Source organism: Juglans microcarpa x Juglans regia, chromosome 1S (assembly GCF_004785595.1).
Source record: "Juglans microcarpa x Juglans regia isolate MS1-56 chromosome 1S, Jm3101_v1.0, whole genome shotgun sequence".
Taxonomy (NCBI): Eukaryota; Viridiplantae; Streptophyta; class Magnoliopsida; order Fagales; family Juglandaceae; genus Juglans; species Juglans microcarpa x Juglans regia.
The window spans coordinates 10,597,355-10,620,075 of record NC_054595.1 but is presented as its reverse complement, the minus strand read 5'-3'; the positions used below and the strand labels follow the sequence as shown (position 1 = coordinate 10,620,075).

At 38.9% G+C, this 22,721-nt stretch overlaps 1 protein-coding gene across 2 annotated transcripts in view; it reads left to right on the top strand.

Annotated features, from left to right (window-relative positions):
- LOC121246819 (signal peptide peptidase-like 3) overlaps nt 1–22,721 on the top strand; it is a 36,368-nt gene that overhangs the window by 8,602 nt on the left and 5,045 nt on the right. For both annotated transcript variants that reach the window (XM_041145104.1, XM_041145105.1), the window contains exons 3-10: nt 913–1,024; nt 5,126–5,245; nt 9,600–9,757; nt 12,006–12,185; nt 19,440–19,474; nt 19,572–19,728; nt 21,697–21,750; nt 21,827–21,919. In XM_041145104.1, coding sequence (XP_041001038.1) covers nt 913–1,024; nt 5,126–5,245; nt 9,600–9,757; nt 12,006–12,185; nt 19,440–19,474; nt 19,572–19,728; nt 21,697–21,750; nt 21,827–21,919 — 909 coding nt within the window. The remainder of the gene's footprint in view (nt 1–912; nt 1,025–5,125; nt 5,246–9,599; nt 9,758–12,005; nt 12,186–19,439; nt 19,475–19,571; nt 19,729–21,696; nt 21,751–21,826; nt 21,920–22,721) is intronic.

Genomic DNA, 22,721 nt, shown 5'->3' with positions numbered 1-22,721 from the left:
AGTTCTTGTGTTCATTAATTCCTCTTTCTTGTGTGATTCTAAGCGATTGGCAGTGAGGATCTAAAGGATCCTTACAACAAACTAGGAACAGACATGTCGAGAGGCCCACAAGAAGGGTACTGCTGCTGAGACCTGAACAAAGATTGCCGAAAAACTCAAACCTGGAACAGACGGCGCCGATAACACCAACCCAGAAAAAATAGACCAAAAAACAAGAGAGCTTTCACACAAAACAGCAAGTAGATCACGTTGGGTCACTGAGAATAATCCAAAAGACGCCGACATACGAAACCGAGAAGAGAAAAAAAAATTCACACGGGTGACAACCAAACCGAGAGAAAAAAAAATTCAAGCAGCTCTTGATACCATGTCAAAATAAGTCAGAATTATGTTTGAATGGCCGAATCAATTGGCCTTGTGATCTCAGTTTATTTTATAAACTGTACAAGAGTTCTATACATGGAAAGAAATAAGTATATGCTAATTCTATCCCTATACAATCTGTCAAATATTATGCTAATTGTACAGAAGAGTAAATCAAGGAAATAAATAAGGAAACAAACATGGAAACAAATAACGACCATTGACAGTTTTTCACAGTGCTTAGCTTGTAATTAGGTTCATCTCTTGTATACTTTCTGTGTACTTAGGTTTCGCCTAATTATGTGGATTAATAAAATTCTTCTTACTAATAAAAAAAAAAGTTTAGGTGATTCCATATTTAGATCAAATTTAGGACTTAAGACATGTCAAACCTCTTGGGAGTAGTCCAAAGATCATTGAGTAAGGGTGGTTGTTAGACTGAATGATTGATAAAGCATTATTATTTCTCTAATTCATAATGCCAAATGGATGAAATTGTTAATTTTGTGAAGAATCAGTTTAAATATGGTTTTTTTTCTGCTTTTCCAGCTCTCTGGATTTATTGTCTTGTCCATACGTGGTGGATGTGACTTCGTGCAAAAGGCGAAAGTTGCACAATCGAGAGGTGCAGCGGCCTTGGTGGTGGTGAATGACAAAGAAGGTATGAATTTTAAATGCAGTCATACAGATCATTATCCACATTCTTATTAATAAACAACGTTTGATCCAACAGAAGATATTTTACAATATATGTTGTTTTCCAATACAACCTTATATTTTAAAAAAATTTTGCCACCCTTCTTGTATTTGTTGAAACTTTTATTCTTTTGTAGCCTGCAATGCTAGTTATTTGTAAGAAAAATGCTTTAGCCATAAAAAGATTTCATAAAAGTAAATTTATAAACTGATATGGTTTGACATAGTATATCAAACTATAAAGTTACTTTTATTATAAAATAGATTTAATGTATTACATGAAACCACGCCAGTTTGTGAGTTTACTTTGGTGAAATCTCTCTGTAGCTGTAACACTTCTCTGTTTGTAGTTAGTAATTATAAAAAATATCTGTTCTGATTTAAAGTATAAGTCATTTCTATATTTATTCATTTTTTAATAATATTCATTCATCTTCAAGTTTGATTCATGGATACCATATTTAGGTTATATTCACCAAAGGAATGGATTTGTTTTTAGGTTGAACTTTCAGGTTCATTTCTTAAATTTACTATCAATTGATAACATGGAATTATTTATTCTTTAGCCACAAAGGGATTTCACGAAAGTAAACTTATAAATTGACATGGCTTGATGTGGTATGTCAGATTGTAAAGTTACTTTTATTGTAAAGTAGATCTAACATATCACATGGAGACATATCAATTTGTGAGTTTACTTTTTACTTATAAAAAAAAATTTTGAGTTTACTTTTATAAAATCTCTTTCTGACTGTAGCACTTCTTTCTTGTAAAAGTTTAGTAGTTTTCAATCCTTGTTTAATCTTTTTAAATTTTCTATGACTAAAGTAGTATCGTCTTAATCCTTTGTAGGTTGTGTGGATTTTGGGTTTTTCTGTATTTTTGATGAGCAAGTTAATCTTTATTGTTATCAAACAAGGTGTTTTCCGATTACACAAGGCGTAGGAACACTTAAGGATGAAAGAAATCCTTAATTTCCGCCGCCATGTTTTCCTTATACTAAGGTCTCGTTCGGTTGCACAAATGAGATGAGATGGATTGACACCATCTGTGAAACCAAATGGGGCCTAAAAGTTCTGGTCATTTTCTTCAATTTGTAGACACTGCAACAAACAACTTGAGCTTGTCTTCCACAACGCTTCACTTTGTGGACAGCTAAATCTCCCTTTCAGCCACGCTAAATGTTCCACCATGCTGCGAGGCATGACCCAATTATTTGTTAGTTTTTACAAGTATTGGCTGTTCAAAACAAAGTTCTGACTAATGTTGATAGTGCACATAACCCAATTTAAGCCAGACAAACTGGAAAATAGAATTCAGTGCCAGCTGCCTCATAATGCAGTAATAGGTGATCTATGGTTTACCTGCAATACCAATCCATCACAATAATACTGCTTTCTTAAGTTATCCATGAGTGTCCGGAATAAAATTCCGACAAGTCCCTTTATCCAAAATAAGGATCTTCCTAGGGCAACTGTCTAAACAAAGAGGTTTCTGTTAGTGATACCTGGTTCCCCACATATTCTTCCAAGGGAATAAGTTATTGTCATGGGGATATAACACTTATTTTCAAGCATCCCATGTTTTGACGGGTCAAACAGAGCTTGTCCTCACCATGCATCCATTCTCGGCTGAATAGAATACAAACAATCCAAGAATGAGATAAGAATCTCCACCTCCCGAGTCCCAATCTTTTGAAGCCTTGATAAAATATACTTCTCACGGGGGAGCATCACTAGAAAGCAGTTTGCAGCTGGAACTTGCTGGTTTGGATTGGAGAAGGTGACCGACTGAACTTCTATTGGTTATCTTTTTCTTCCAGATGTGCATTGGTGGCAAAAATTAAGCTGGGTCTCAGCAGAAGAGCCATGATGGGGAAGGATGGTGTGGTGAGACTGGTGCATCGATCAAGCAAGTGGTGAGCAGGGGCAGTAAACCAACGCTTGTGTGGTACTGGCAGTGTTGACAAAGTCAGCTATTGCTTAGTCCTGAGGAGTGATTTGATATGAGTAAAAAAATGCTAAACTGTGAATTGGTGTTGTAAAATCCTTGAAAACCATAGTGGTGGTGGAGGTTCTGTGGCAGAGAAGGCACAAAGGCAGAGTGTCGATGGTGGGCTGCTAAACGAGGACAAAGGGGAGTGTCTGCACTTCTACCATTGCAAAGAGATGTTATTATCTTAAAAAAGCGAGGAGGACAGGTGTGTCAGAAAACTGAAATTGGGTATGGGTTGATTCAGGCTAGTTGGGTGGGTCTAAAGCAGAACGATGAAGATTGTTAGGGCCAGTCATAATGCATTCATCGGGGACCCAGGTCTTGAAATAAACATTGCCAATGATGGCCGTGGCGCTCGGATCTTGGGGGCGGTTAACTGCCAGACGTGGCTTATGTGCTACAATATATACTCTTGCTATTTCTTCAACCATTCCATTATTCACGTTATCCACTTATAGCCTTGATCCTTGGAATTCTGAGTACTTCTGATTGGGTTATTGAACATGCTGCTGCCTATCAATGTACTCCAGTTTGAAGGAAGTGTTAGATGGCATGATTGTGAAAAGTATACCCAGAAGCTTTATGCCACTGTGCCCCCATTTGGCATACCGGTTCAACATATTTAAGAAATTCTCTTTTTGTGATTATTCCTCTCTCTAAAGCCCATTTCTAAAACCTTAAATTCTACACTAAAAATCAGTAGTAGAAGTGTAGATGATGATACTTTTTTTTTTATCTCTAAAATAAATTTTAATGAGTCAAGTAAATAGGCATTGCTCAAGTACATAGGGAGTGTATGAAAGAAAACACCTACTTACAAGTTAGAAGGTAGAAAATAATACAAGAGAGAATGAACACTAGTTCCATTGAGTACAATAACAGAAGCCCCAAGAAATAAGGTGCTGAAAAGGAAGCTTCTAAGTTCATCCAAAGAGCACTCCCTATGTTCAAAGCTCCTATCATTCCTTTCAAGCCAATGCACCACATGAGATGATGGTTCAAGCAAGTAGTTTTTACTTAAGTGATATGGCAGAATTTATCACTTCTTCCTTTTTGTACTTTACAAACCCTATGAACAAGTGAAGTGATAACATCTAGTTTTTTTGGTCAATGCCATTGTCTGCCTGAAGCATTATCAGAACTTTTAGTAGTTAATTGTTGTAATTGAAAATTTCACTTTGTTAAAAAGTGAAATGCAGTCACACTATTTTTAAGTTCCTAAATTTGATCTTCTGAACATGTGAAGGGTTACAATTTATGTAAACTGTGTTTGCTGCTTGAAGCATTAGGGAAATTAGGGGATGCTTGGGGAATGAGATGAGATCAGAATTTTGTAAACAGTAGTGAAATGGTTTGTGAATAGTAGTGAAATGGTTTAGTTAAGATGTTTTATTGGGTTTTGGGAAAGGAGAGAGAAAAAGTTGAATAAAAATTGTTATAAAGTTAAAATATTGTTAGAATATTATTATTTAATATTATTTTTGTTTTGAAATTTGAAAAAGTAGTATTATTTTTTGTGTTTTGTTTTGAAGTTTGGGAAAGTTGTTATGATTAGGTAATGATTAGTTAAAAAAGTTGTTGAAATTAAAAAGTGTTTGTGTTTTAGTGATGCTTGGGAAGAAAATTATGAGAAATTTTGAAATAAGATTAGATGAGATGTGTTTCCCAAACAAGCCTTAGGCAGTAACTTTAGCAATCAGAACTTTCAACTTTGGTTCAAAACTAAATTCTAGCCAAACAATAGGTACCATTATTTTTTTTTATAATGTTATCATGTTAACCTTCTTAAGATTATATTGTATGTGTGAAGATTTTTCATGTTGGAACATAAGAAAATTAGCTGGGCTTGGGTTTTTGTAGCTTTGGACCGGTTTCAAATGCCATTTGACATCTCTGAAACAACTTATGTGGACATGTTCTTAACTTTTACTTTTTTATTTTTATTTTTTGTTTTATGCAAAGGATCCTGCTTAGCAGAATATGTTGAAACAGAGAATTTGATCAATGACTTTGGAGGTTTTTATTATTTTATTCAATGCTAATTTTTTGTCCTGTGTTGCAATCATTTCAGGTCTTTCTGAGATGGATTGTTCTGACAGTGATGCTGCTTTAAATATATTGATTCCTGTGATAATGATTTCAAAGTCAGGAGGAGAAGCTCTTAACAAGTCTATGGGTGATGGACTGAAAGGTGAGCGTCCAAATGTTTTAATTTCTAATTATTTATGCATATGTATGTCAGTTGTTTACATTGACTGCTAGTACATTTAAAAGAAGCAAAGACATCTTTATTCTATACAGGAACATGAGTTGGTTAGGGAAGTTCTGGGTAATATGGCTGGCAGGGACCACTGGAGAGACACAGAAGTTGGAGAATGAGAAGTGCTTTTTTTTTTTTTCATTTTCACCATGAGAAATGACATAGCTTGGTTTTTTCTATACAATGGGGGTGTTTAAAACATGTGCATCATTTCCCAAGAGTGTACATGAAAGTAGACTCACTTTTATGAAGTAAACTCACTTCTACAGTATCTGACATTATATAGAGCAAAATTTTGTGTTGTCACTATTGGAATGATCATGCTTAAAGACACTTTCTTGATGTAAGTGGCCTCATTTTTGGTCACATGGAGTAAGGCGTGCTTGAACTAGTGGGCGTGAGATTGGGTTGCAGGAATGGTCTTGATCTTCATTTCCTTTTCTGGACTATGGCCATCTAAGTTAACCATGTCTCCCATTATATGGCAGCTGCATCTTTCTTGTTTACCACTTGACATAAATTTATTAGTTTTCATGCTTGTTAATTCGTAGAAGTGGAAAACAACAAATTCCCCTCAGCTTTTATTTTATAATAACATCAAAATCATCTCTTTCTTTACACGAAGCCCTAACAGAATAAGTTTCTGGTAATCTTTGATATTTCTTTTATTCTTGGAAACTGCACCGAGGTCAGTGTCACTTTCAAAAACCTCAAGGGAAGTCTTTGCGTTTTACCTATTCTTCTAGTGGGTACAAATGCTGGAGATGTTGAAAGAGCAAGTAAATTTTTAAGCCTATCTGTGCATAATGCAAGGATATTTTCTATGGGGTGGGATCAATATCGATTTTAGTTTTTCATTTAGTAAACTAGTCAAATATTTGTTCTCCTAAGTAAACGGGTGGAATCAATAACATTGTGGGTGCAAAATGCTATCCTGCTCTATTGCTGTGTAGCAATAGAAGCCTGCTAATGCTGCTTCGGCTGTTCTGTTTTGCCTTCTCTTTGCTCTAGAAAGGAGTGCTAGTGGTATGGGAAAGATAATATCGAAGCCACATAACGCATTTGTGAATGATAAGGCAAATTTTAGACTCATTGTTTCTTGCAAATGAATGCCTAGATAGTAGAATTAATTCCGGAGTGCTGGGTATTCTTGGAAAATTAGATATGGAGAAAGCTTATGATCGCTTTAGTTTGGAATTTTTGCATTACTTACTTGGAAGTTGATTTTGGGGAGAGATGGCATTCATGGATTATGTATCTCATTTCTACTATGCAGCTCTCAATCTTGGTGAATGGAACTCTTAGCTTCCTCAATAGCTGCCGGGCTTTGAGACAAGGGATTCTTTGTCCCCTTTATTATTTTTTGTGGCATGGAAGCTTTCAGTAGAATATTGTCAACGGTAGTTGGAGTTGACTTTCTTTTGGGTTTCTTGGTGGGCGAGACTAATTGTGGTACTCTTAATACTTTTGTTATTTGCATATGGTTTGTTGATATTTAGAGTTGTTGATATTTAGAGGTGGGTCATATTCACATACACTATCTGAGGGAATTTCTTCTTTGGTTGGCAGCTGTCTTTGGCTTGAAAGTAACTTTGCAAATGCAAAAGTCAAAGTTGGTTCCGATAGGTAGTGTTTCACAATACAAGGAGATTGGCTAGCATATTGGGATTCCAGGTATCTTCTTTACCTATGAAGTACCTTGGTCTTTCCCTGGGAGCACATTTGAAAGTGGGCCATATGGGACAATGTGATTGAGAAGATCGAGCAAAGGTTGGCAAGATGGAAGAGGACATGCCTCTTGAAAGGTGGTCGAATCACCTTCATCAAGAGCACCCTCTCCAATCTGCCCACCTAGTTCCTCTACCCTTTTTCCTTAGTGGCGGGTGTGGCGAAGCCTATTGAGAAACTTTAGGTTGATTTTCTATGGAGTAAATTAGGCTAGGAATTCAAATTTCCATCTAGTCAATCGGTGGAAGGGATTGCTCTCCAATATCAGGTGGTGTGTTGGGGGTTTGGGATTTGAGGATGTTACCAGGCACTTCTTGGAAGATGGTTGTGGCGTTATCACCAAGAGAAGGATGCATGGTGGAGATTGGTGATTGACTCCAAGTACAGTGGACATGGGGGTGTGTGCTCCATTGTACGTGGGGCATATGGTGTGAGGTTGTGGAAGAATATTAGAGGAGGATGGGAGCTTTTCTATCAGCATATTAGATTTGTTCTGGGTAATGGCTCTGGTATATGGTTTTGCATGACATATGGTGTGGAGATAGGGCCCCAAAGGACTCTTTTTCAGTAGTGTGCAGGATAACAGTTGAGCAGGAAGCTTTGATAGCTCAGTACTGGGAATTTCTTGAGGCTCTCTGTAGTGGAATGTTAGTTTACTTAGGGCAGCCGAAGGTTTGGAATTTGGTGTATTCTTAGACTTTGATTTATTATATTCTATAGGAGCTAGGGATGGGAGCAGTGATGGGGTGTTTTGGATCCCTTCCTGAAAAGGGAAATTTTGGACCGCTCATTCTATGATCATTACTAGTCAACACTACAATCCTTTTCCTTGGAGGTGCTTCTTAAGGCCACTTTCTTCTTTTAAACAACTTATTTGGGGAAGAGTTTGAACATGGACAACTTAAGGAAAAGACTGATCATAGTAATTGAATTGACTGGTGTTGCATGTGTAAGAGAAGTGGAGAAACAGTGGATCATTTGTTTCTTCACTGTGAGGTGGCTAGGGCCTATGGGATGATATCTTTAGTAGAGTGACGCCGGCATGGGTTATGCCTGGGAGGATGGTGGATCTCTTTGCCAGCTAACAAGGTTTATATGACATGCCGCAAATTGTAGCAATATGGGAGATGGTCCCTATATTTCTACTATGGTGCATTTGGAGGGAAAGGAATGATCGGAACTTTGAGGACAAGGAATGCTCATTGGAGAAACTAAAATGCTTCTTCGACTCACTAATGTCATGGGAAATTGATGTAGATTTCAACGGACGTAGCTTTCATGATTTTCTTGTATCTAGTTCTTGACTTGGTGTCTTCTCTTGTATATGTCTTGTGTACTTGGGGTACCCGCCTATTTCCTATTGTATTAATAAAATCTCTTTTACCTATCAAAGTGCAGGATGGAACCAAGATGTACTTTTGGAATGACGTATGGTGTGGGGATGGACCACTAAAGGGGTCTTTTCCAAAGTTGTTCAATATTGCCTGAGTAAGGACGTGTGGGTAGCTACTAACATATGCTATTCTAATAGAACCTTTAGTGGAATTTATCTATTATTGCATCTGTCTAAGACTGGGAGGTTGAAGTTGTAACTACATTTTTTGAATTATTATACTCTCAGATTCAGACAAGGTATGTAAGATAGTATTTGGTGGTTCTTTCCTTGAGGAAGTTTGTAGTTAGGTTGTACTATGCGGCATTATCACTTATGGAGGATTCCCATTTTCCTAGAATAGCATTTGGAAAATCAATGTACCTTTGTGAGTAAATTTGTTTATGGATGCCAACTCTTGGGAAGATTTTGATTTGCATAATCTAAGAGAAATTTCATAAAGGTGGATTGGTGCTGCATGTGCAAAGGAGCAGGGTCCATAGATTTTTTTACAACGAGGAATCCTGAAGACCGGGCAAACGCAACATATCTTTTACTCGGTTAAACCCCAGACCTGTGTAACACGTACCTATCGCACGGATTAGGTAAATCATTGGCTTTTCACCAATACGTCTCCCCTAGAAATTGTTTGCACCCAAGGGTTCAAACCGTAGACCTAAAGGGAGTATACCTCCAAGATCGAGACCCTTACCACTAGAGTCAACCCCTAGGGGTTGCAGGGAATCCAAAGGTCACCTTCTTCTCTATTGTGAAGTTGCAACAGCATTGTGGAATGTGATTTTAAGTTTTCACTGATAAAAAAAAAAAAAAAAATGGAATGTGGTTTTAAAGCTTTTGGAGTAGAATGGATAATGCCTACCAAGCTAATAGAGTTGTTAGATTGTCATAAAGATCAATTGGAAATCATACAGTTTTAGCCACTTGGAAGATGGCCCTTTTGTGTTTAATGTGGAGTATGTGGAGAGAGTGAAGGGATGTTGGTGGAAGAGCCAAAGAATATGTTGGTCAAATTGCTTTCTACATGGATAGGGGCATATACCATCTCTCTTTGTTGTAATAATTCTGAATTTATGTGTTTCTGCTCGTTTATAAGCCCTCATATTTTCAATTATGAAGTTTGTATTTATCTCATAGTTTATATGTGGTTAATTGATCTTTTTGCAGTGGAACTTTTATTATATGCTCCAAAACGTCCAGTTGTTGACTTCTCAGTGGCATTTTTATGGATGATGGCTGTCGGAACAATTTTATGTGCTTCATGTTGGTCCCAGATAACTGCTCCTCAGCAGGTTAATGAGCGCTACAATGAACTATCTCCAAAGGTTTCACCTTCAACCATCTATTCATTCCCTTATTTTGGATAGGAAAAATAAGACTTTATTGAATCAAATGAATACCCGTGGCCCAAGTACACAGGAATACAAGAGGAAGCACATAGAGAGAGTTAGGTGCTTGAGAGAGAAACAAGAAACTCATGAAAGCTAGCTCCATTGAAATCAATAAATTTGTCAGTTCATTCTCACAAACTTGAATTTCTTAACTTTATAGAATGATCGAATGATGAGCTTCCCTTTCTTGGAAGGGGCCCAAATAATCTTATCTACAAGCTTCCCTTTCTTGGAAGGGGCCCAAATAATCTTATCTACATCACCTGGGCGTAATCCAGTAGAGTACAAGAGATTCACAAACTATGTGGAGGTGTTAATATTCCAGTCATGAGCTGCTCTGAGAAGGTTAACATTCCACTGTGGGGATCCTCTAGTGAGCTCCAATAGATCAGCCACTGAAGCCTCCTGAGTACATGACTACTATACATCTAGGAGAGCTTTCGAGAGCCTTCTCACCACACCTCAAGTCATGCTAGGATTGAGTCCTTGAGCCATCTCCTCGCCTGAGGTCTAGCATGATTAGAAGAAGCTCTCCATCTTTTCCTGATGCTTTTCCTTAACCCTATGCCATGTGACCTGTGTACCTTATTAAACCTACTTTAAGCATTACTGAATTTCGAATCCACTACTGCTTTCCGTAAAGGCCTCCCCTGCATGTTGGTAACCCCAAAGCCACTTCCCTAGGATGGCATAGTTAAACAAAAGCAAGTTTCATACTTCCAAGCCTCCTTTAGACATTGGAGAGCACACCTTAGTGCAGTTTACTAGGTGAAATTTAAATTTCACATAGTACGCTCGATAAAAAGGTGTCACTGTAACTTTTCTATGCAATTAGCCACACTTGTGGGAAGGGAAAACAACGATAAATTATATGTAGGCAAGGGAGATCCTACCAACCTTTCAATAGATACATCCTCATCCAACCACCCAAATGATGCTAAATGTTTTCAATTATACCATCCCAAATAAACTTATCCGTAAAAAAGGCTCTTAAAGATAGGCCTAAATATTCCATAGGCCTAGTAATGTCTTGCATCCAAATATGTTGGCAAAGTTATCTATATTAGAAAAACATTCCCCACAGAAATCATCTCTGACTTAGCAAAGTTCACTTTCAACCCAAAAACAGCTTTATAGCATAGAAAAAGAGTCTTCAAAGAGCAGATGTGGTTCGGGTTCGCCCCACAGAATATTAAGGTATGATCTGCAAACAAGAGAAGAGATGAGATATGTTAAGCACCCCAGGATTCCTAGCCCCCACAGAAAGGCATGAGAGAAAGCCCCGATCAACAGTAGTTGATAACATTTTGCTAAAGACCTCCATGAAAATAACAAAGAGTAACAAAGACAGCAGGTCACCCTGTCTCAGCCTCCATGCTAACAAGTTTTTTTTTTTTTTCCTCATGTTGCTGCTTCTGTCTATCATCATCATATTCGCTAATCTTATGGATCTGTTTCTTTATTGCCCAACATTTTCATCCATTTGTAGCTACAATGTATATTTATCATCATTGATACCCTGTTAAATTGTCAAGCTTTTACAAGAAATTTATATAACATTTTTAAGAAATGCTGGAATGGAGACCGAAATGTGTTATTCTCCAGGAATCAGAAAATTTGTGCTCTAGTTGGCAGTGAGACATCTTCTGTTGTGTTCTAACCTTTTTTTTCTTCTACAGAAAATAATAGTTATCTCTTTGTGTTTCTTGACAATCCATTTCCTTCTCCCTGATCCCACAAAACAAAAAGACTAGATCAAATATTTGCTTTAATCGGTCCCTGGATGTTCCAGGCAAGCAATGGTAAAGTTCTACTCATTATTTTAGATCCTTTGCTAGATAGAATTTAGTTAATGGCTTGTCATTGCCCCTTGATGCTTACCTTGATAGAAATTGAACGTAATCCTTCCATCTCCTGCCTTTGGAAGTCAAAACTCGTCAACTATGAGTGCACTGCTTCGTAAAGGATATTGATGTCATTGGTGAACTGAGTGTTTACAGCACCAATCTGAAAAAATCCGTATTCACTTTTATTTTCTCTCTTATATGTTCTATCTAAATTAGGTTTTCCATCACAATGCTTTTTCTTCTCTCTTTCCCCTTTTCTGGCCCTTCAGTATTGTATATTTAGTGGTTATGTGGAGGAGCATTTGGAGTGAACTGTCTTTCCCTTCATTGTGCAGAACTTTTCCAAAGCTGAGACACTCAACGATGATTCTGAGAATGAAGTCCTTAATATTAGTGCCAAGGGTGCTATATTTTTCATCATAACAGCGTCAGCATTTCTGGTGCTACTATATTTTTTTATGTCGTCCTGGTTTGTGTGGGTGCTGATTGTACTTTTCTGCATTGGTGGTGTTGAGGTAAGGTAGTTCTTTTTGACACTTGTATATTTATTTGTTTTAACCCCTAGGGGTTGGCTCAAGTGGTAAGGGCGTTGGGCTTCATGGTATGCTCCCTCCAATCCTAAGGTTGAATCCTCATGGGCACAAACAATTTTTAGGACCATCGGACTGGGAGAATTTCCCCTTGAATTACCTGAGGTGTACTTGAGGAAACGTCTTGTCGAGGGTCTGTGCACCCCTGGGATTAGTCGGGATTTTGTTCTCTGACACCCAGTACCAATCAGGAAACAAATGTATTTATTTGTTTATTTCGTTTTTATGGCTAGAACTAGATAATTTATTGCTTTTTGTATCATGCCTTGTTTTAATCTTATAATCACTTGAAAGGTTTTCTGGTTCTTCTTTTAGTAACAGTTTCCAGGAACATATTTTAGAAAACAGAAAATTATTCTAGGTTAACGTCAACTTGAAGTCGTTCATGTTAAAGTGCCCAACCAAAAGCTAAAGTCAGTTGGTGCATCGTTTTAACAAGCACATTAGCCGAGCACGTACTCAACCAGTTGGAACTTCCTTTCAACACCCTCTCCAGGGTGTTAGCCAAAATAATAGAAAACAAATCCAATAGATTGAAATGGCTCAATTTATCTAGAACCATCATCAAATAGGCCAAGCACTTCAAGACCAATTTGGATAATGTTATTTTTGAATATTAGTGATTTGTTTAGTGTTCAGATTTGGATCATGTGGGATGAATGGAGAGCGAGGGAGGCAGGTAGGAGGGAGGGATTTTTTTGGATATTAGTTACATTTCATTGGTGATCATTTTACTTAATGACTTTCATTAAAGATCCAAAAGTTTAAAATGATTTCAAGATTTTGTTAGGGTTTTTTGATCAAACGGCAAAAATATCAATCACATGAGGGTCTTGACTGATCCATGTAAAATAAATATTAATATTTTATTTGAAACAATTGAATCCTTAATTTTGCAACCCTGGTCATATGTAGAAAATAAATTTACAATCATTAGGATGTTTTTTAAATATATTTATGATGTCATTGTATGACCTGGGTCAGTCCGGTGGTCGGACATATGGCCCTTGAATGTCTCACCTTTTCTTCCTAATTCTCTAAAAAATTCAATTTTCAAAACATGTCTTCTTTCACTTGTTAATTGACTTATGTTTTTCCAGTAGTTGCAGAATACCCTATCGTGTTCTAATCACTATTATTGCTAGAATTTATAATCTCTGACGTTCATATTTTTTTTTGACGTTCATATTGATAAAAGAAGGCAAGTGTCACGCCCCATCCCCCAACCTGAATAGTAGGAATGAGATGAGCATTTCACAAGCTTAGCCTTGTGCATCCACAATGTACCTATCATTAAGAGAAAATGAAACAAGTATTCATGTCAGCATTCCTCAATAAAATAAATATTAATCTTAACAAATAATGGGTGAAACAGAGATATCAGAACAAATAGGTATAGCCAAAAGGAATATCTTTTTTTGATAAGTAAACAAATTATATTGATCAAAGAATAGGCAAAGCCATGTAAAGAGTTCTAAAAGAGAATACAAAAAGCAGCCCTTAGGCTAGGTATACGCATTATAGAGAAGAAAATCATGTAGGTCCATGCCATTGAAATCAACAGCAATGGCCCATGTACATAGTGTTCTAAAAAATAAATCTTTAAGCTCCTCCAGTGATCTCTCCTTGTCTTCAAACGTCCGGTCATTGCACTCCTGCCACAAACACCACATAATGCATATAGGGATCATCTTCCCAACAGCTTTAATCTGTTGTACACCTCCTAGATTTGTCCAGCTAGCCAGCGTTGCCACCACCGTCTCCGGCATAAACAAGCCAAGTTTAATCTACTAAACACCTTGTACCATAATACCCTAGCTGTCTCACAATGGAGTAAAAGATGATTTACAAACTCGTCCCCTTCTCTACACATACAACATCAATCTGCAATAATTACCCTTCGCTTCCTCAAGTTATCAATTGTGAGAATCTTCTCCAATGAGGCCCGCACAAAAAAAGCTGCTTTGGGGGGCGCCTTATGTCCCAAAGCCTCCTCCACAGGAACTGAATATTGGGTCCTTGTGTGAGAGGCTTATAATAGGAACGAACCAAGAATACCCCTTTACCAGCGGGTATCCACCACAATACATCTTCCTGCTGATTGCTCAGTTTTATGGACTACAAAAGGCTGTAAAAATCTGCAAAGCTACTCATTTCCCAGTCTTGTGCGGACCTACTAAAAATGATGTTCCAGTGGATTTGCTTCCCTGATCTTTCCATGACTTCCGCCACTGATACATCTTTTTCACTTGCAAAATGGAAAAGTGATGGAAATACCTTTTGTAAAGTACTATTATCGCACCAAATATCTCTCTAGAATTTAATCCTGGACCCCTCCCCCAAATGAAGTCGGGTATGTCGATTCAAGACCTCCCATCCTCTTCTAATGTGTTTCACAGTCCTACTCCATGTGCCCCTCTTACTTCTTTAGTGCATCAATCCCCCCATAAGCCTCCATATTTGCTCTCAATCACCAACTTCCATAGGGCTTCTGGTTCTTTATGATATCTCCGCAGCCATTTGCCAAGTAATGCCCGGTTGAAAATCCTCATATTGTTGATGCCCAATCCACCATTAGAAATGGGGCGGCATATCGTCTCCCACTTGACTAGGTGAAACTTGAACTCCTCCCTCACTCCATCACTTGACTAGGTGAAACTTGAACTCCTCCCTCACTCCACTCCACAGGAAATCCCATTGGAGTTCTTAATTCGAGACACCACACTTGCAGGTATAGGGAACAATGATAGAAAATACGTTGGTAAGTTGGATAAGGTACTTTTAATCAAAGTAATCCTACCACCTTTCAACAAATAAATCATTTTTCATCCTGTCAGTCTCCGCTCTACTTTCTCAATCACACTGTCCCATAAAGAGGATGCTCTTGAGGGAGCTCCCAACGGGAGGCCCAAGTAAGTCATAGGAAGTGAAGCTATCTTACACCCCAGCGTATTGGCCAGCTGTCATAAATAGAGAACTCTTCCAATTGGCACCATCTCTGATTTGTCGAAGTTCACTCTTAAACGGATACTGCTTCAAAGCAAAGGAGCAAGGCTTTCAGTGCTCGGATCTGATTAAGATCAGCCTCACAAAAGATAAGAGTATCGTCTGCAAACAACAAATGAGATATATTAATGATTCCTCTCTCCGGGGTTCCAATCGAAAAGCCATCCACAAAACCATTAGTAACCAAAGCTAAAGTCATCCTGCTAAGCGCCTCCATCACAATAACAAACAGTAATGGCGACAACGGATTTGCTTGTCGTAGGCCTCATGTACTATGAAAAAAACCGACTGGACTACCATTTATCAACACTAAGAATTTCACATTTGATATGCATCAACGGATCCATGACCGCCACTTCTCCCCAAAACCACACCTCCCAAGGAGATAGAGAAGAAAATCCCAGTTAACGTGATTATAGGCATTCTCCATGTCGAGCTTGCAAATGATCCTTGTGCCAGCCTTCATTCTACTATCCAGACATTCATTGGCAATAAGAACCACATCTAGAATCTGTCTCCTTTTTACAAAAGCATTTTGGGGTTTTGTTATGATCTTCCCCAAAACCTCACTTAGCCAGTTCGCAAGCACTTTAGAAATTATCTTATATACCCCATTCACTAAGCTTATGGGCTGAAACTCCTTAATCTTCGTAGCCCCCACCTTCTTTGGTATCAACGCAAGATAGGTGGTGTTAAGGCTTTTCTCAAACTTACCAACCAAGCTCCTGAAACACCTTCATAAAGTCTTCTTTTAACGCTTCCCAACAATTTTGAAAGAGGCCCATAGAGAAGCCATCAGGCCCCGGTGCCTTGTCATTTTTCTCACTACTTCGTAGACCTCCGCCTCCTCAAAGGCCCTTTCCAACCAAGAAAGCAAAACCATCTAGGATAGTTCACCATCCCGCTGCTCGGTTAGTAGCTGCTCAAAGAAATCAACTATATGATTATGGATTACCTACTCTTCTTGACACTCAACTCCGTCAATTCTCAGCATCTCAATGTTGTTTCTTCTATGGGAGTTGGCAACTCTATGGAAAATTTCGTACTTTGATCTCCTTCCCCTAGCCACAAGGCTCTCGACTTTTGCCGCCATGACGTCTCTTCTAATAATATAATCCTTTCCAGGTCTACAACCAACATTGTCTTTTGTGCTAATTCTTCTTGTGTAAGAGGCCGATTTTCATGTGATTTCTCTAACTCTTAGATCTCCATCACCTTGCTTTTCTTACGCTCTCCTATATCACCAAAAGACTGCATATTCCAAAGCTTCAAATCTTTTTTTAGTGCTTTTAGTTTACCCGCTAAGATGAGGGGTACCCTGAATCTAATACAAGGACCACGATTGTCTCACCCTTTCTACAAAGCCTTCTGATTTCAGCTACATGTTTTCAAATTTGAAATACTGTCACCTTCTTTGTAGACCACCACAATCAAGCATGTTAGGCCAATGATCCGAACAAAGATGAGGCATTTGCTTTTGCCATACATCCAGAAAGTGACTCTCCCATTCTGGGGATATTAAGAAACGATCTAGCCGAGACCAAGTTTGATTATTAGACCACATGGCTGAACCCCCTGCTAAAGGCAAATCCATCAAATTCAAGTCAAATATGCACTCCGAAAACTCTGTCATTGTTGGCCGTAATCTTCTATTCCCCAAACACTCGCTTGGGAATCTTGTAACATTAAAATCTCTCCCAATACACCAAGGGAGGTCCCACCAGCTATATACTCCAGCTAATTCTTCCCATAATAAACTCTTGTTGTTGTCTAAGTTTGGACCATAGACACCTGCAAAAGCCCACAAAAAGTTATCTAATACACTCTTGAAAGAGCATGCCACCAAGTATTGCCCTATAAATTCCTCCATTTTCTCCATCACCCGTCTATCCTACAGCACCAAAACACCTCCTGATGCCCCAACATAGGCCATATAAACCCAACCCATGTGTACACAACTCCATAAACTTGGCACAATTCTCCCATTAATCATTTTCAACTTAGTCTCCTGGAGACAAACAATGTTCGCCTTCCACTCACAAAGCAGGTTTCTTATTTGAAGTCGCTTATTAGCCTCGTTAAGTCCACAAACGTTCCACGACACTATTTTGGGTTTCATTGAGGGAAGGTCAGCCCCTTCCCTTTCGACCTGCCCCTGCTGGAGCTGCCCTCAGAGTTCATAGACCAGGTCAGCCTATTCAGCTCGTTTTTTTTTTTTATCCAGCTCTTCTGTGACCTTGGTGCCCCGCTTCAATAATTGTAAGCAACGCCATAAATTGATCCTCATAACCTTCGGACTCCAATCCTACAACTTTTTGTAATTCTTTTACCTTATAAAAATTCCAATCAGAGACATTATAGTGGACTGGTATCATGTAATTTAGGGGGATTGGATCACCCCCCTACAATCCAGCGGCGTGCATTGGGTCTCCTCCACCAAGGAAATATCATCTAAACCCAACTGTCCACTTAGTGCCTGGGCAAGACTCTGGGACTATTCTTCAAGTGACCACTCCCTGTCGAAAAGCAAAAAACCATCAGAGCTCTCCCCATCTTCATCGTCCAGCTCAAAGACCTCAAGGAACTATGCAAGTGAGAGCACTTGAGTGGGACCAGGTCCCACAACACAGATCGGCAAGATTCTGTCCTCCCTTCGATGGTGAACTACCACCCTGTGGTGCCAAGGAAGTCGTTTTGGGCTCAACGGTCTGATTCTGCTCATATGGCTCCTTCTAGCCTTGATTGGAGAGCACCGCTGTCTTTGCCGGCGTCGTATGTCCTTCCTTCAACAGTGAGACACCGTTGTCTTCGCTGTCGTTTGTTGAGGCAACTATGTTAGGCTCGTCGGGCTTGTTCTGAGCATACACTGCTCTCTGGCCTTCATCGGAAGCCACCACCGGCTTCGCCGGCATATTCTATGTTGTCGGCGGCTGGTCCTCCAACGCCAGCGTGTGACGCAGCATGGTGGTTGGTGGCCAAGCACCAGTAGTGCCGCTGAAAGAGGCCCCCGAACAAACCTACCATCTGGTTTGTTTTCTGGGCTGAGGCCCACCCCTAGCTCCCTCCCCCTAGGCTGCGACCTGTTGAGGAGGCCCACAATGGGCCTCAGGAGGCTTGCTACCAATTTCCCGCAAAAGGCCTTTTATTTTCCCCTCCATCATTTTCCTTAAAACACCCAACATTCCTCAGTACATCTTCCATCAACTTCTGCAATTTCCACATTTGTTCCTACATTTCCATCAAAGAACGTCGCATCTCACCTTTATCCTGGTTAACACCCACCCTGCCACAGCCCATAGTTCGTACAGCCAGAAGGGCTCGATGCTTATCACTGACCTTGTACCTCTCACCACCATCCCCACCTCCCTGTTCTCTTAGTTGCGCCGCCTGTACAAGGGCCTCTTTGTAGGACCTAGTGATTGACCTCCTCCACTGGTCTCCTCCATGTGAGCCGCCCCTATATCTTTCCAGATTGGATTCCCACAACTTCCCCTCAGTCTCTTACAACCCTTCCCCACCTCCCCTTCAAGTACCGACAGAAAGCTTCTTCTCCCTCCCTGGCAATACTCTGTAACCATCAAGTAACACCCACGCCTGTTTGAGCACCTCTGTGCTATAAAACTGCGGTATCCATCTCTACTTGCCGTATAAAAATCCTCCTTTTCCCCTCTCAAGCATTCCTCCACTGCTCCTCCAAGCCATTTCGCCATATTTTGTCCCAGCAGTAGAGTAGACTCTCCTTTCCATCCTCTCTCTGTAATCCGTAACAAACCACCCTCCTTCACCAGTATAAAAAGTTTTGATTCAATTACTATCTCTCTAATAAATCCCATCACAACTGTAATACTATTCAGCCATTAATGCACCATCAAAACAATGGATTCTACGTGTTTTTTCGCATGTGTGTGGAGAGAAAGTGTTCAAGAGAGAGAAGTTTTCACCAAATTATATGATTTTGCCAAAAGGAATATCAGTGACCTAGATTTGTTGAATAGGATGTAGAGCTGATCCAATGTATTTGTAAATGGAATTGATGCTATTTAGACATGGCATAGGTTATTTTTCTCCTTTTGGGTTTCTGTTTGTTTGTATTGCTTCTGCTATAATGTCAAATCTTTCAAAGATAAATTTTGTTGGTGAACTTTGATTCTGAACTAAATCTTTTGTTTTCAGGGAATGCATGCTTGTATAGTTAGCCTGGTGTTAAGGTACACTTCATATCTACTTTTTTTCTGCTAAGCCTATTAGCTAGCTGGGATCAATAGTTACGATACGTTCCTCATCTTCTTATTGTTTGTTAAGCAGAAAAGGCAGAAACTGTGGGCATAAGACAGTAAATTTGCCTTGTTTTGGGGAGGTTTCAATTTTCTCACTTGTGGTGCTACTTTTCTGTGTGGCATTTGCAATTTTCTGGGCTACTACTCGGAAGGCATCATATTCATGGTTTGGTCAAGATGTTCTTGTAAGTTCCAAATGATATCTGTGTGCTTAGGCTATTTCTTCTATTTTGATAGAAATAAATGAATTCATCTTCTAAAATCTGGACTTTCAAAATGCTGGAAGGTTTACATCGAGTTCTGAATTGGAAATGACTGTAGTAGATAAGGCTGTATAGATTTACATAGAGTTTCTTTGAATATGGAAGTGCTAATATAAGATGTGCAATGCATCAGGCTAAATATATTTGGTGCAGGAATCTCTGCTTGGATTTAGAACCCATAAAATACTTCATTTGAAATCTTAATTCATTCTCTTTTCCTCGTGAAGTCCTTGCAGAATTGTTTTCCAGGTTTCTAACCCCTTCATTATTTGTAGTAGTAGATGAGTCAAAGAGGAATATAGATGACAAGATTACCGCAGCATATGAAACTCATTTCATTCTAAACCGATACATGTCTAATTTTTACATATTTGGAATTTTATCTTTCTGATTTTTTTTAATATTCTTCATTTTTTGTAAGTAAAAATTTTATTGATAGAAGTAGGTAAATGCCCAAGTACACAAGACATATACAAGAGGAAACACCTAGTTAGGAAGAAGAGGAAGAGATAGATACTAGGAACTCGTGCACATTACGACCATTGAAATCCATAGCTATTGTCCAAACGAATAATTTCTTAGAAAAAAAACCTTCTAAGCTCCTTTACCGAATGTACTTTGGCTTCGAACATTTGTTCATTGCGGTCCTTACAAATACACCATAGAATACATATAGGGACCATCTTCCAAATTGATGCAATTTGCTGAGCACCATATAGACTCCTCCAGCTGGCAAGAAGATCAACCACCCTCCCCGGCATTAGCCATTCTATTCCCATCTTGTTCAATAGATCATCCCATAAGGCCCTAGCAACCTCACAGTGAAGAAGCAAATCATCCACAGTTTCACCACTTTTCCTACACATGCAACACCAATCCATTACAATAATCCACCTTTTTTGTAGGTTCCCCATTGAGGTATTCCATACAAAGAATGCCGCCTTTAGAGGGGCCTTACTCTTCCAAATGCTCTTCCAAGGGAAAGAATTGCTTTCTTGATTGGTGATGGTCTTGTAGAAAGAGTGAACAGAAAATTTTCCTTTCTAGAAGGGGTCCATAGCAACTATTAAACCTCTTGATTTCTTACCTCCATGCAGTACAATAAGCTGAAGAATTCTGCAAAGATCCTGATTTCCCAATCATGTGCAGCTCTAATAAAGCTTACATTCCATTGGTGAGAATCCCCTAAAATCTCCATTAACTCCGCCACCGAAACCTCTTGTCACATGCAATTCTGTAAACAACGGGAAAGGTATCCTTTGTGGGCTCTGTCTCCACACCAAGTGTCATGCCAGAATCAAATCCTGGAACCATCCCCCACCACTAATCTTGTGAAAATACTGCCCACACCCCCCCCCCCCCCCCAAAACCCAAATCAATCACCATCTTCTACAAGCCTCCCGATTAAGGTGGTACGACTACGATCCCCTCTTGAACTTGCTAGCCTATGCTCAATTTTCTCCATTACATCATCCCAAATAGACTTTGCTTTGAAAGGGGCGCCCAAGGGGAGACCAAGATACTTCATGGGCAAAGAAGAAACCTTGGTAAACTGTCACCTAGAATGATCTTAGCTTTGAAGGATGTTATAGTGATCTTACTCATCATTAAAAGATCAAGTCCATTAAGGGTTCACTTGAGTGTAGAGTATAATTTAGAAAAAGGTGCTGCGTTAGCACAGCCAAACACATGTGCCACTGAGTTTTGCCTCTTTTGTTGGCCATGTTGTCACGAAGGATAATGTTTTGTGCCATTGTAAATCTTTTGGTTTGCTGCACTAAGTTGTATACTGGTTTTGTATCTAGCATTCTGAATTGAGACTTGAAGTTGTTCAAATCCTTCTTACTTGTCTCCTCACTACCTCACTATGATTTGGCTTTATTCTTGCAGGGTATCTGCTTGATCATAACAGTCTTGCAGATGGCTCGATTACCTAACATCAAGGTATGTAAGTGTTTTGAAGATGCATTTGACATCATAATTTTCATTACTTTGTCATGATAGAATTTGGATACTGCAGGTTGCTACCATACTTCTTTGTTGTGCATTTTTTTATGACATCTTTTGGGTGTTCATATCTCAAGTGATCTTCAACCAGAGTGTTATGGTTTCGGTAAGCTTTGATCTCTTTCCTACATTGCTTTTACCTGTCTTGCTAAATTGTGAGTGTTTTTCTCCCATTTAAAGTTATGAACTTCTTACTACATTTATGACTATATATATGCATATAGGTTTATGGGAACATTGGAAAGATTTAAAAATTGTAGAGGGGCAATGACTCGAAGTAATGTGGCATTTAAGTTTACCGTGCTTGTTCTTTATAGTTAGACCTGAATACTTGTTATTGACACATCTTTCTCCTACCATAATAAAATTTTAACTTGAACTTTCCTAGAACATTCTCCTTAGAAGGATATATCCGGGACCAGATTCCCCTTTTCTCTTTTAGTATTCTTTCTTCTGTCCTGTTTAGGTTTTAAGAATACCTTAAAAAATTATTTAATAGTGGTTTCTAGAGTAAATATTGTGAGAGCTCAAAAGTTTGTGTACATTGGGTGGGTGAATTATGAAGGGAGTTGCATGGGTGCCAAGCCCCTCATGGAATATTTATTAAGTGGAATCGGGTCTTATATACGATTATAGGGAACTTCCAACTGTGTATCAGGGGGAAACCAATGTTTTAGTTTGGACTAGGTGCATATAGCCTCCTAATTCTTTTCATGTAACACTTACTGCCTCGATTTCTGTAAAAGGACCTGTTGACTAATAATGTTTATGAATATTATCGAATTCTATATTTGTTCTTATCTAACATGCAAATGAGTTATAATGGAGATCTTAAGTCTTAAGTTCGTTTTCTAATGTTGGTTCAAGAGAGGGTACAAACTAAATCAATGTTCATTCATAACATGCAA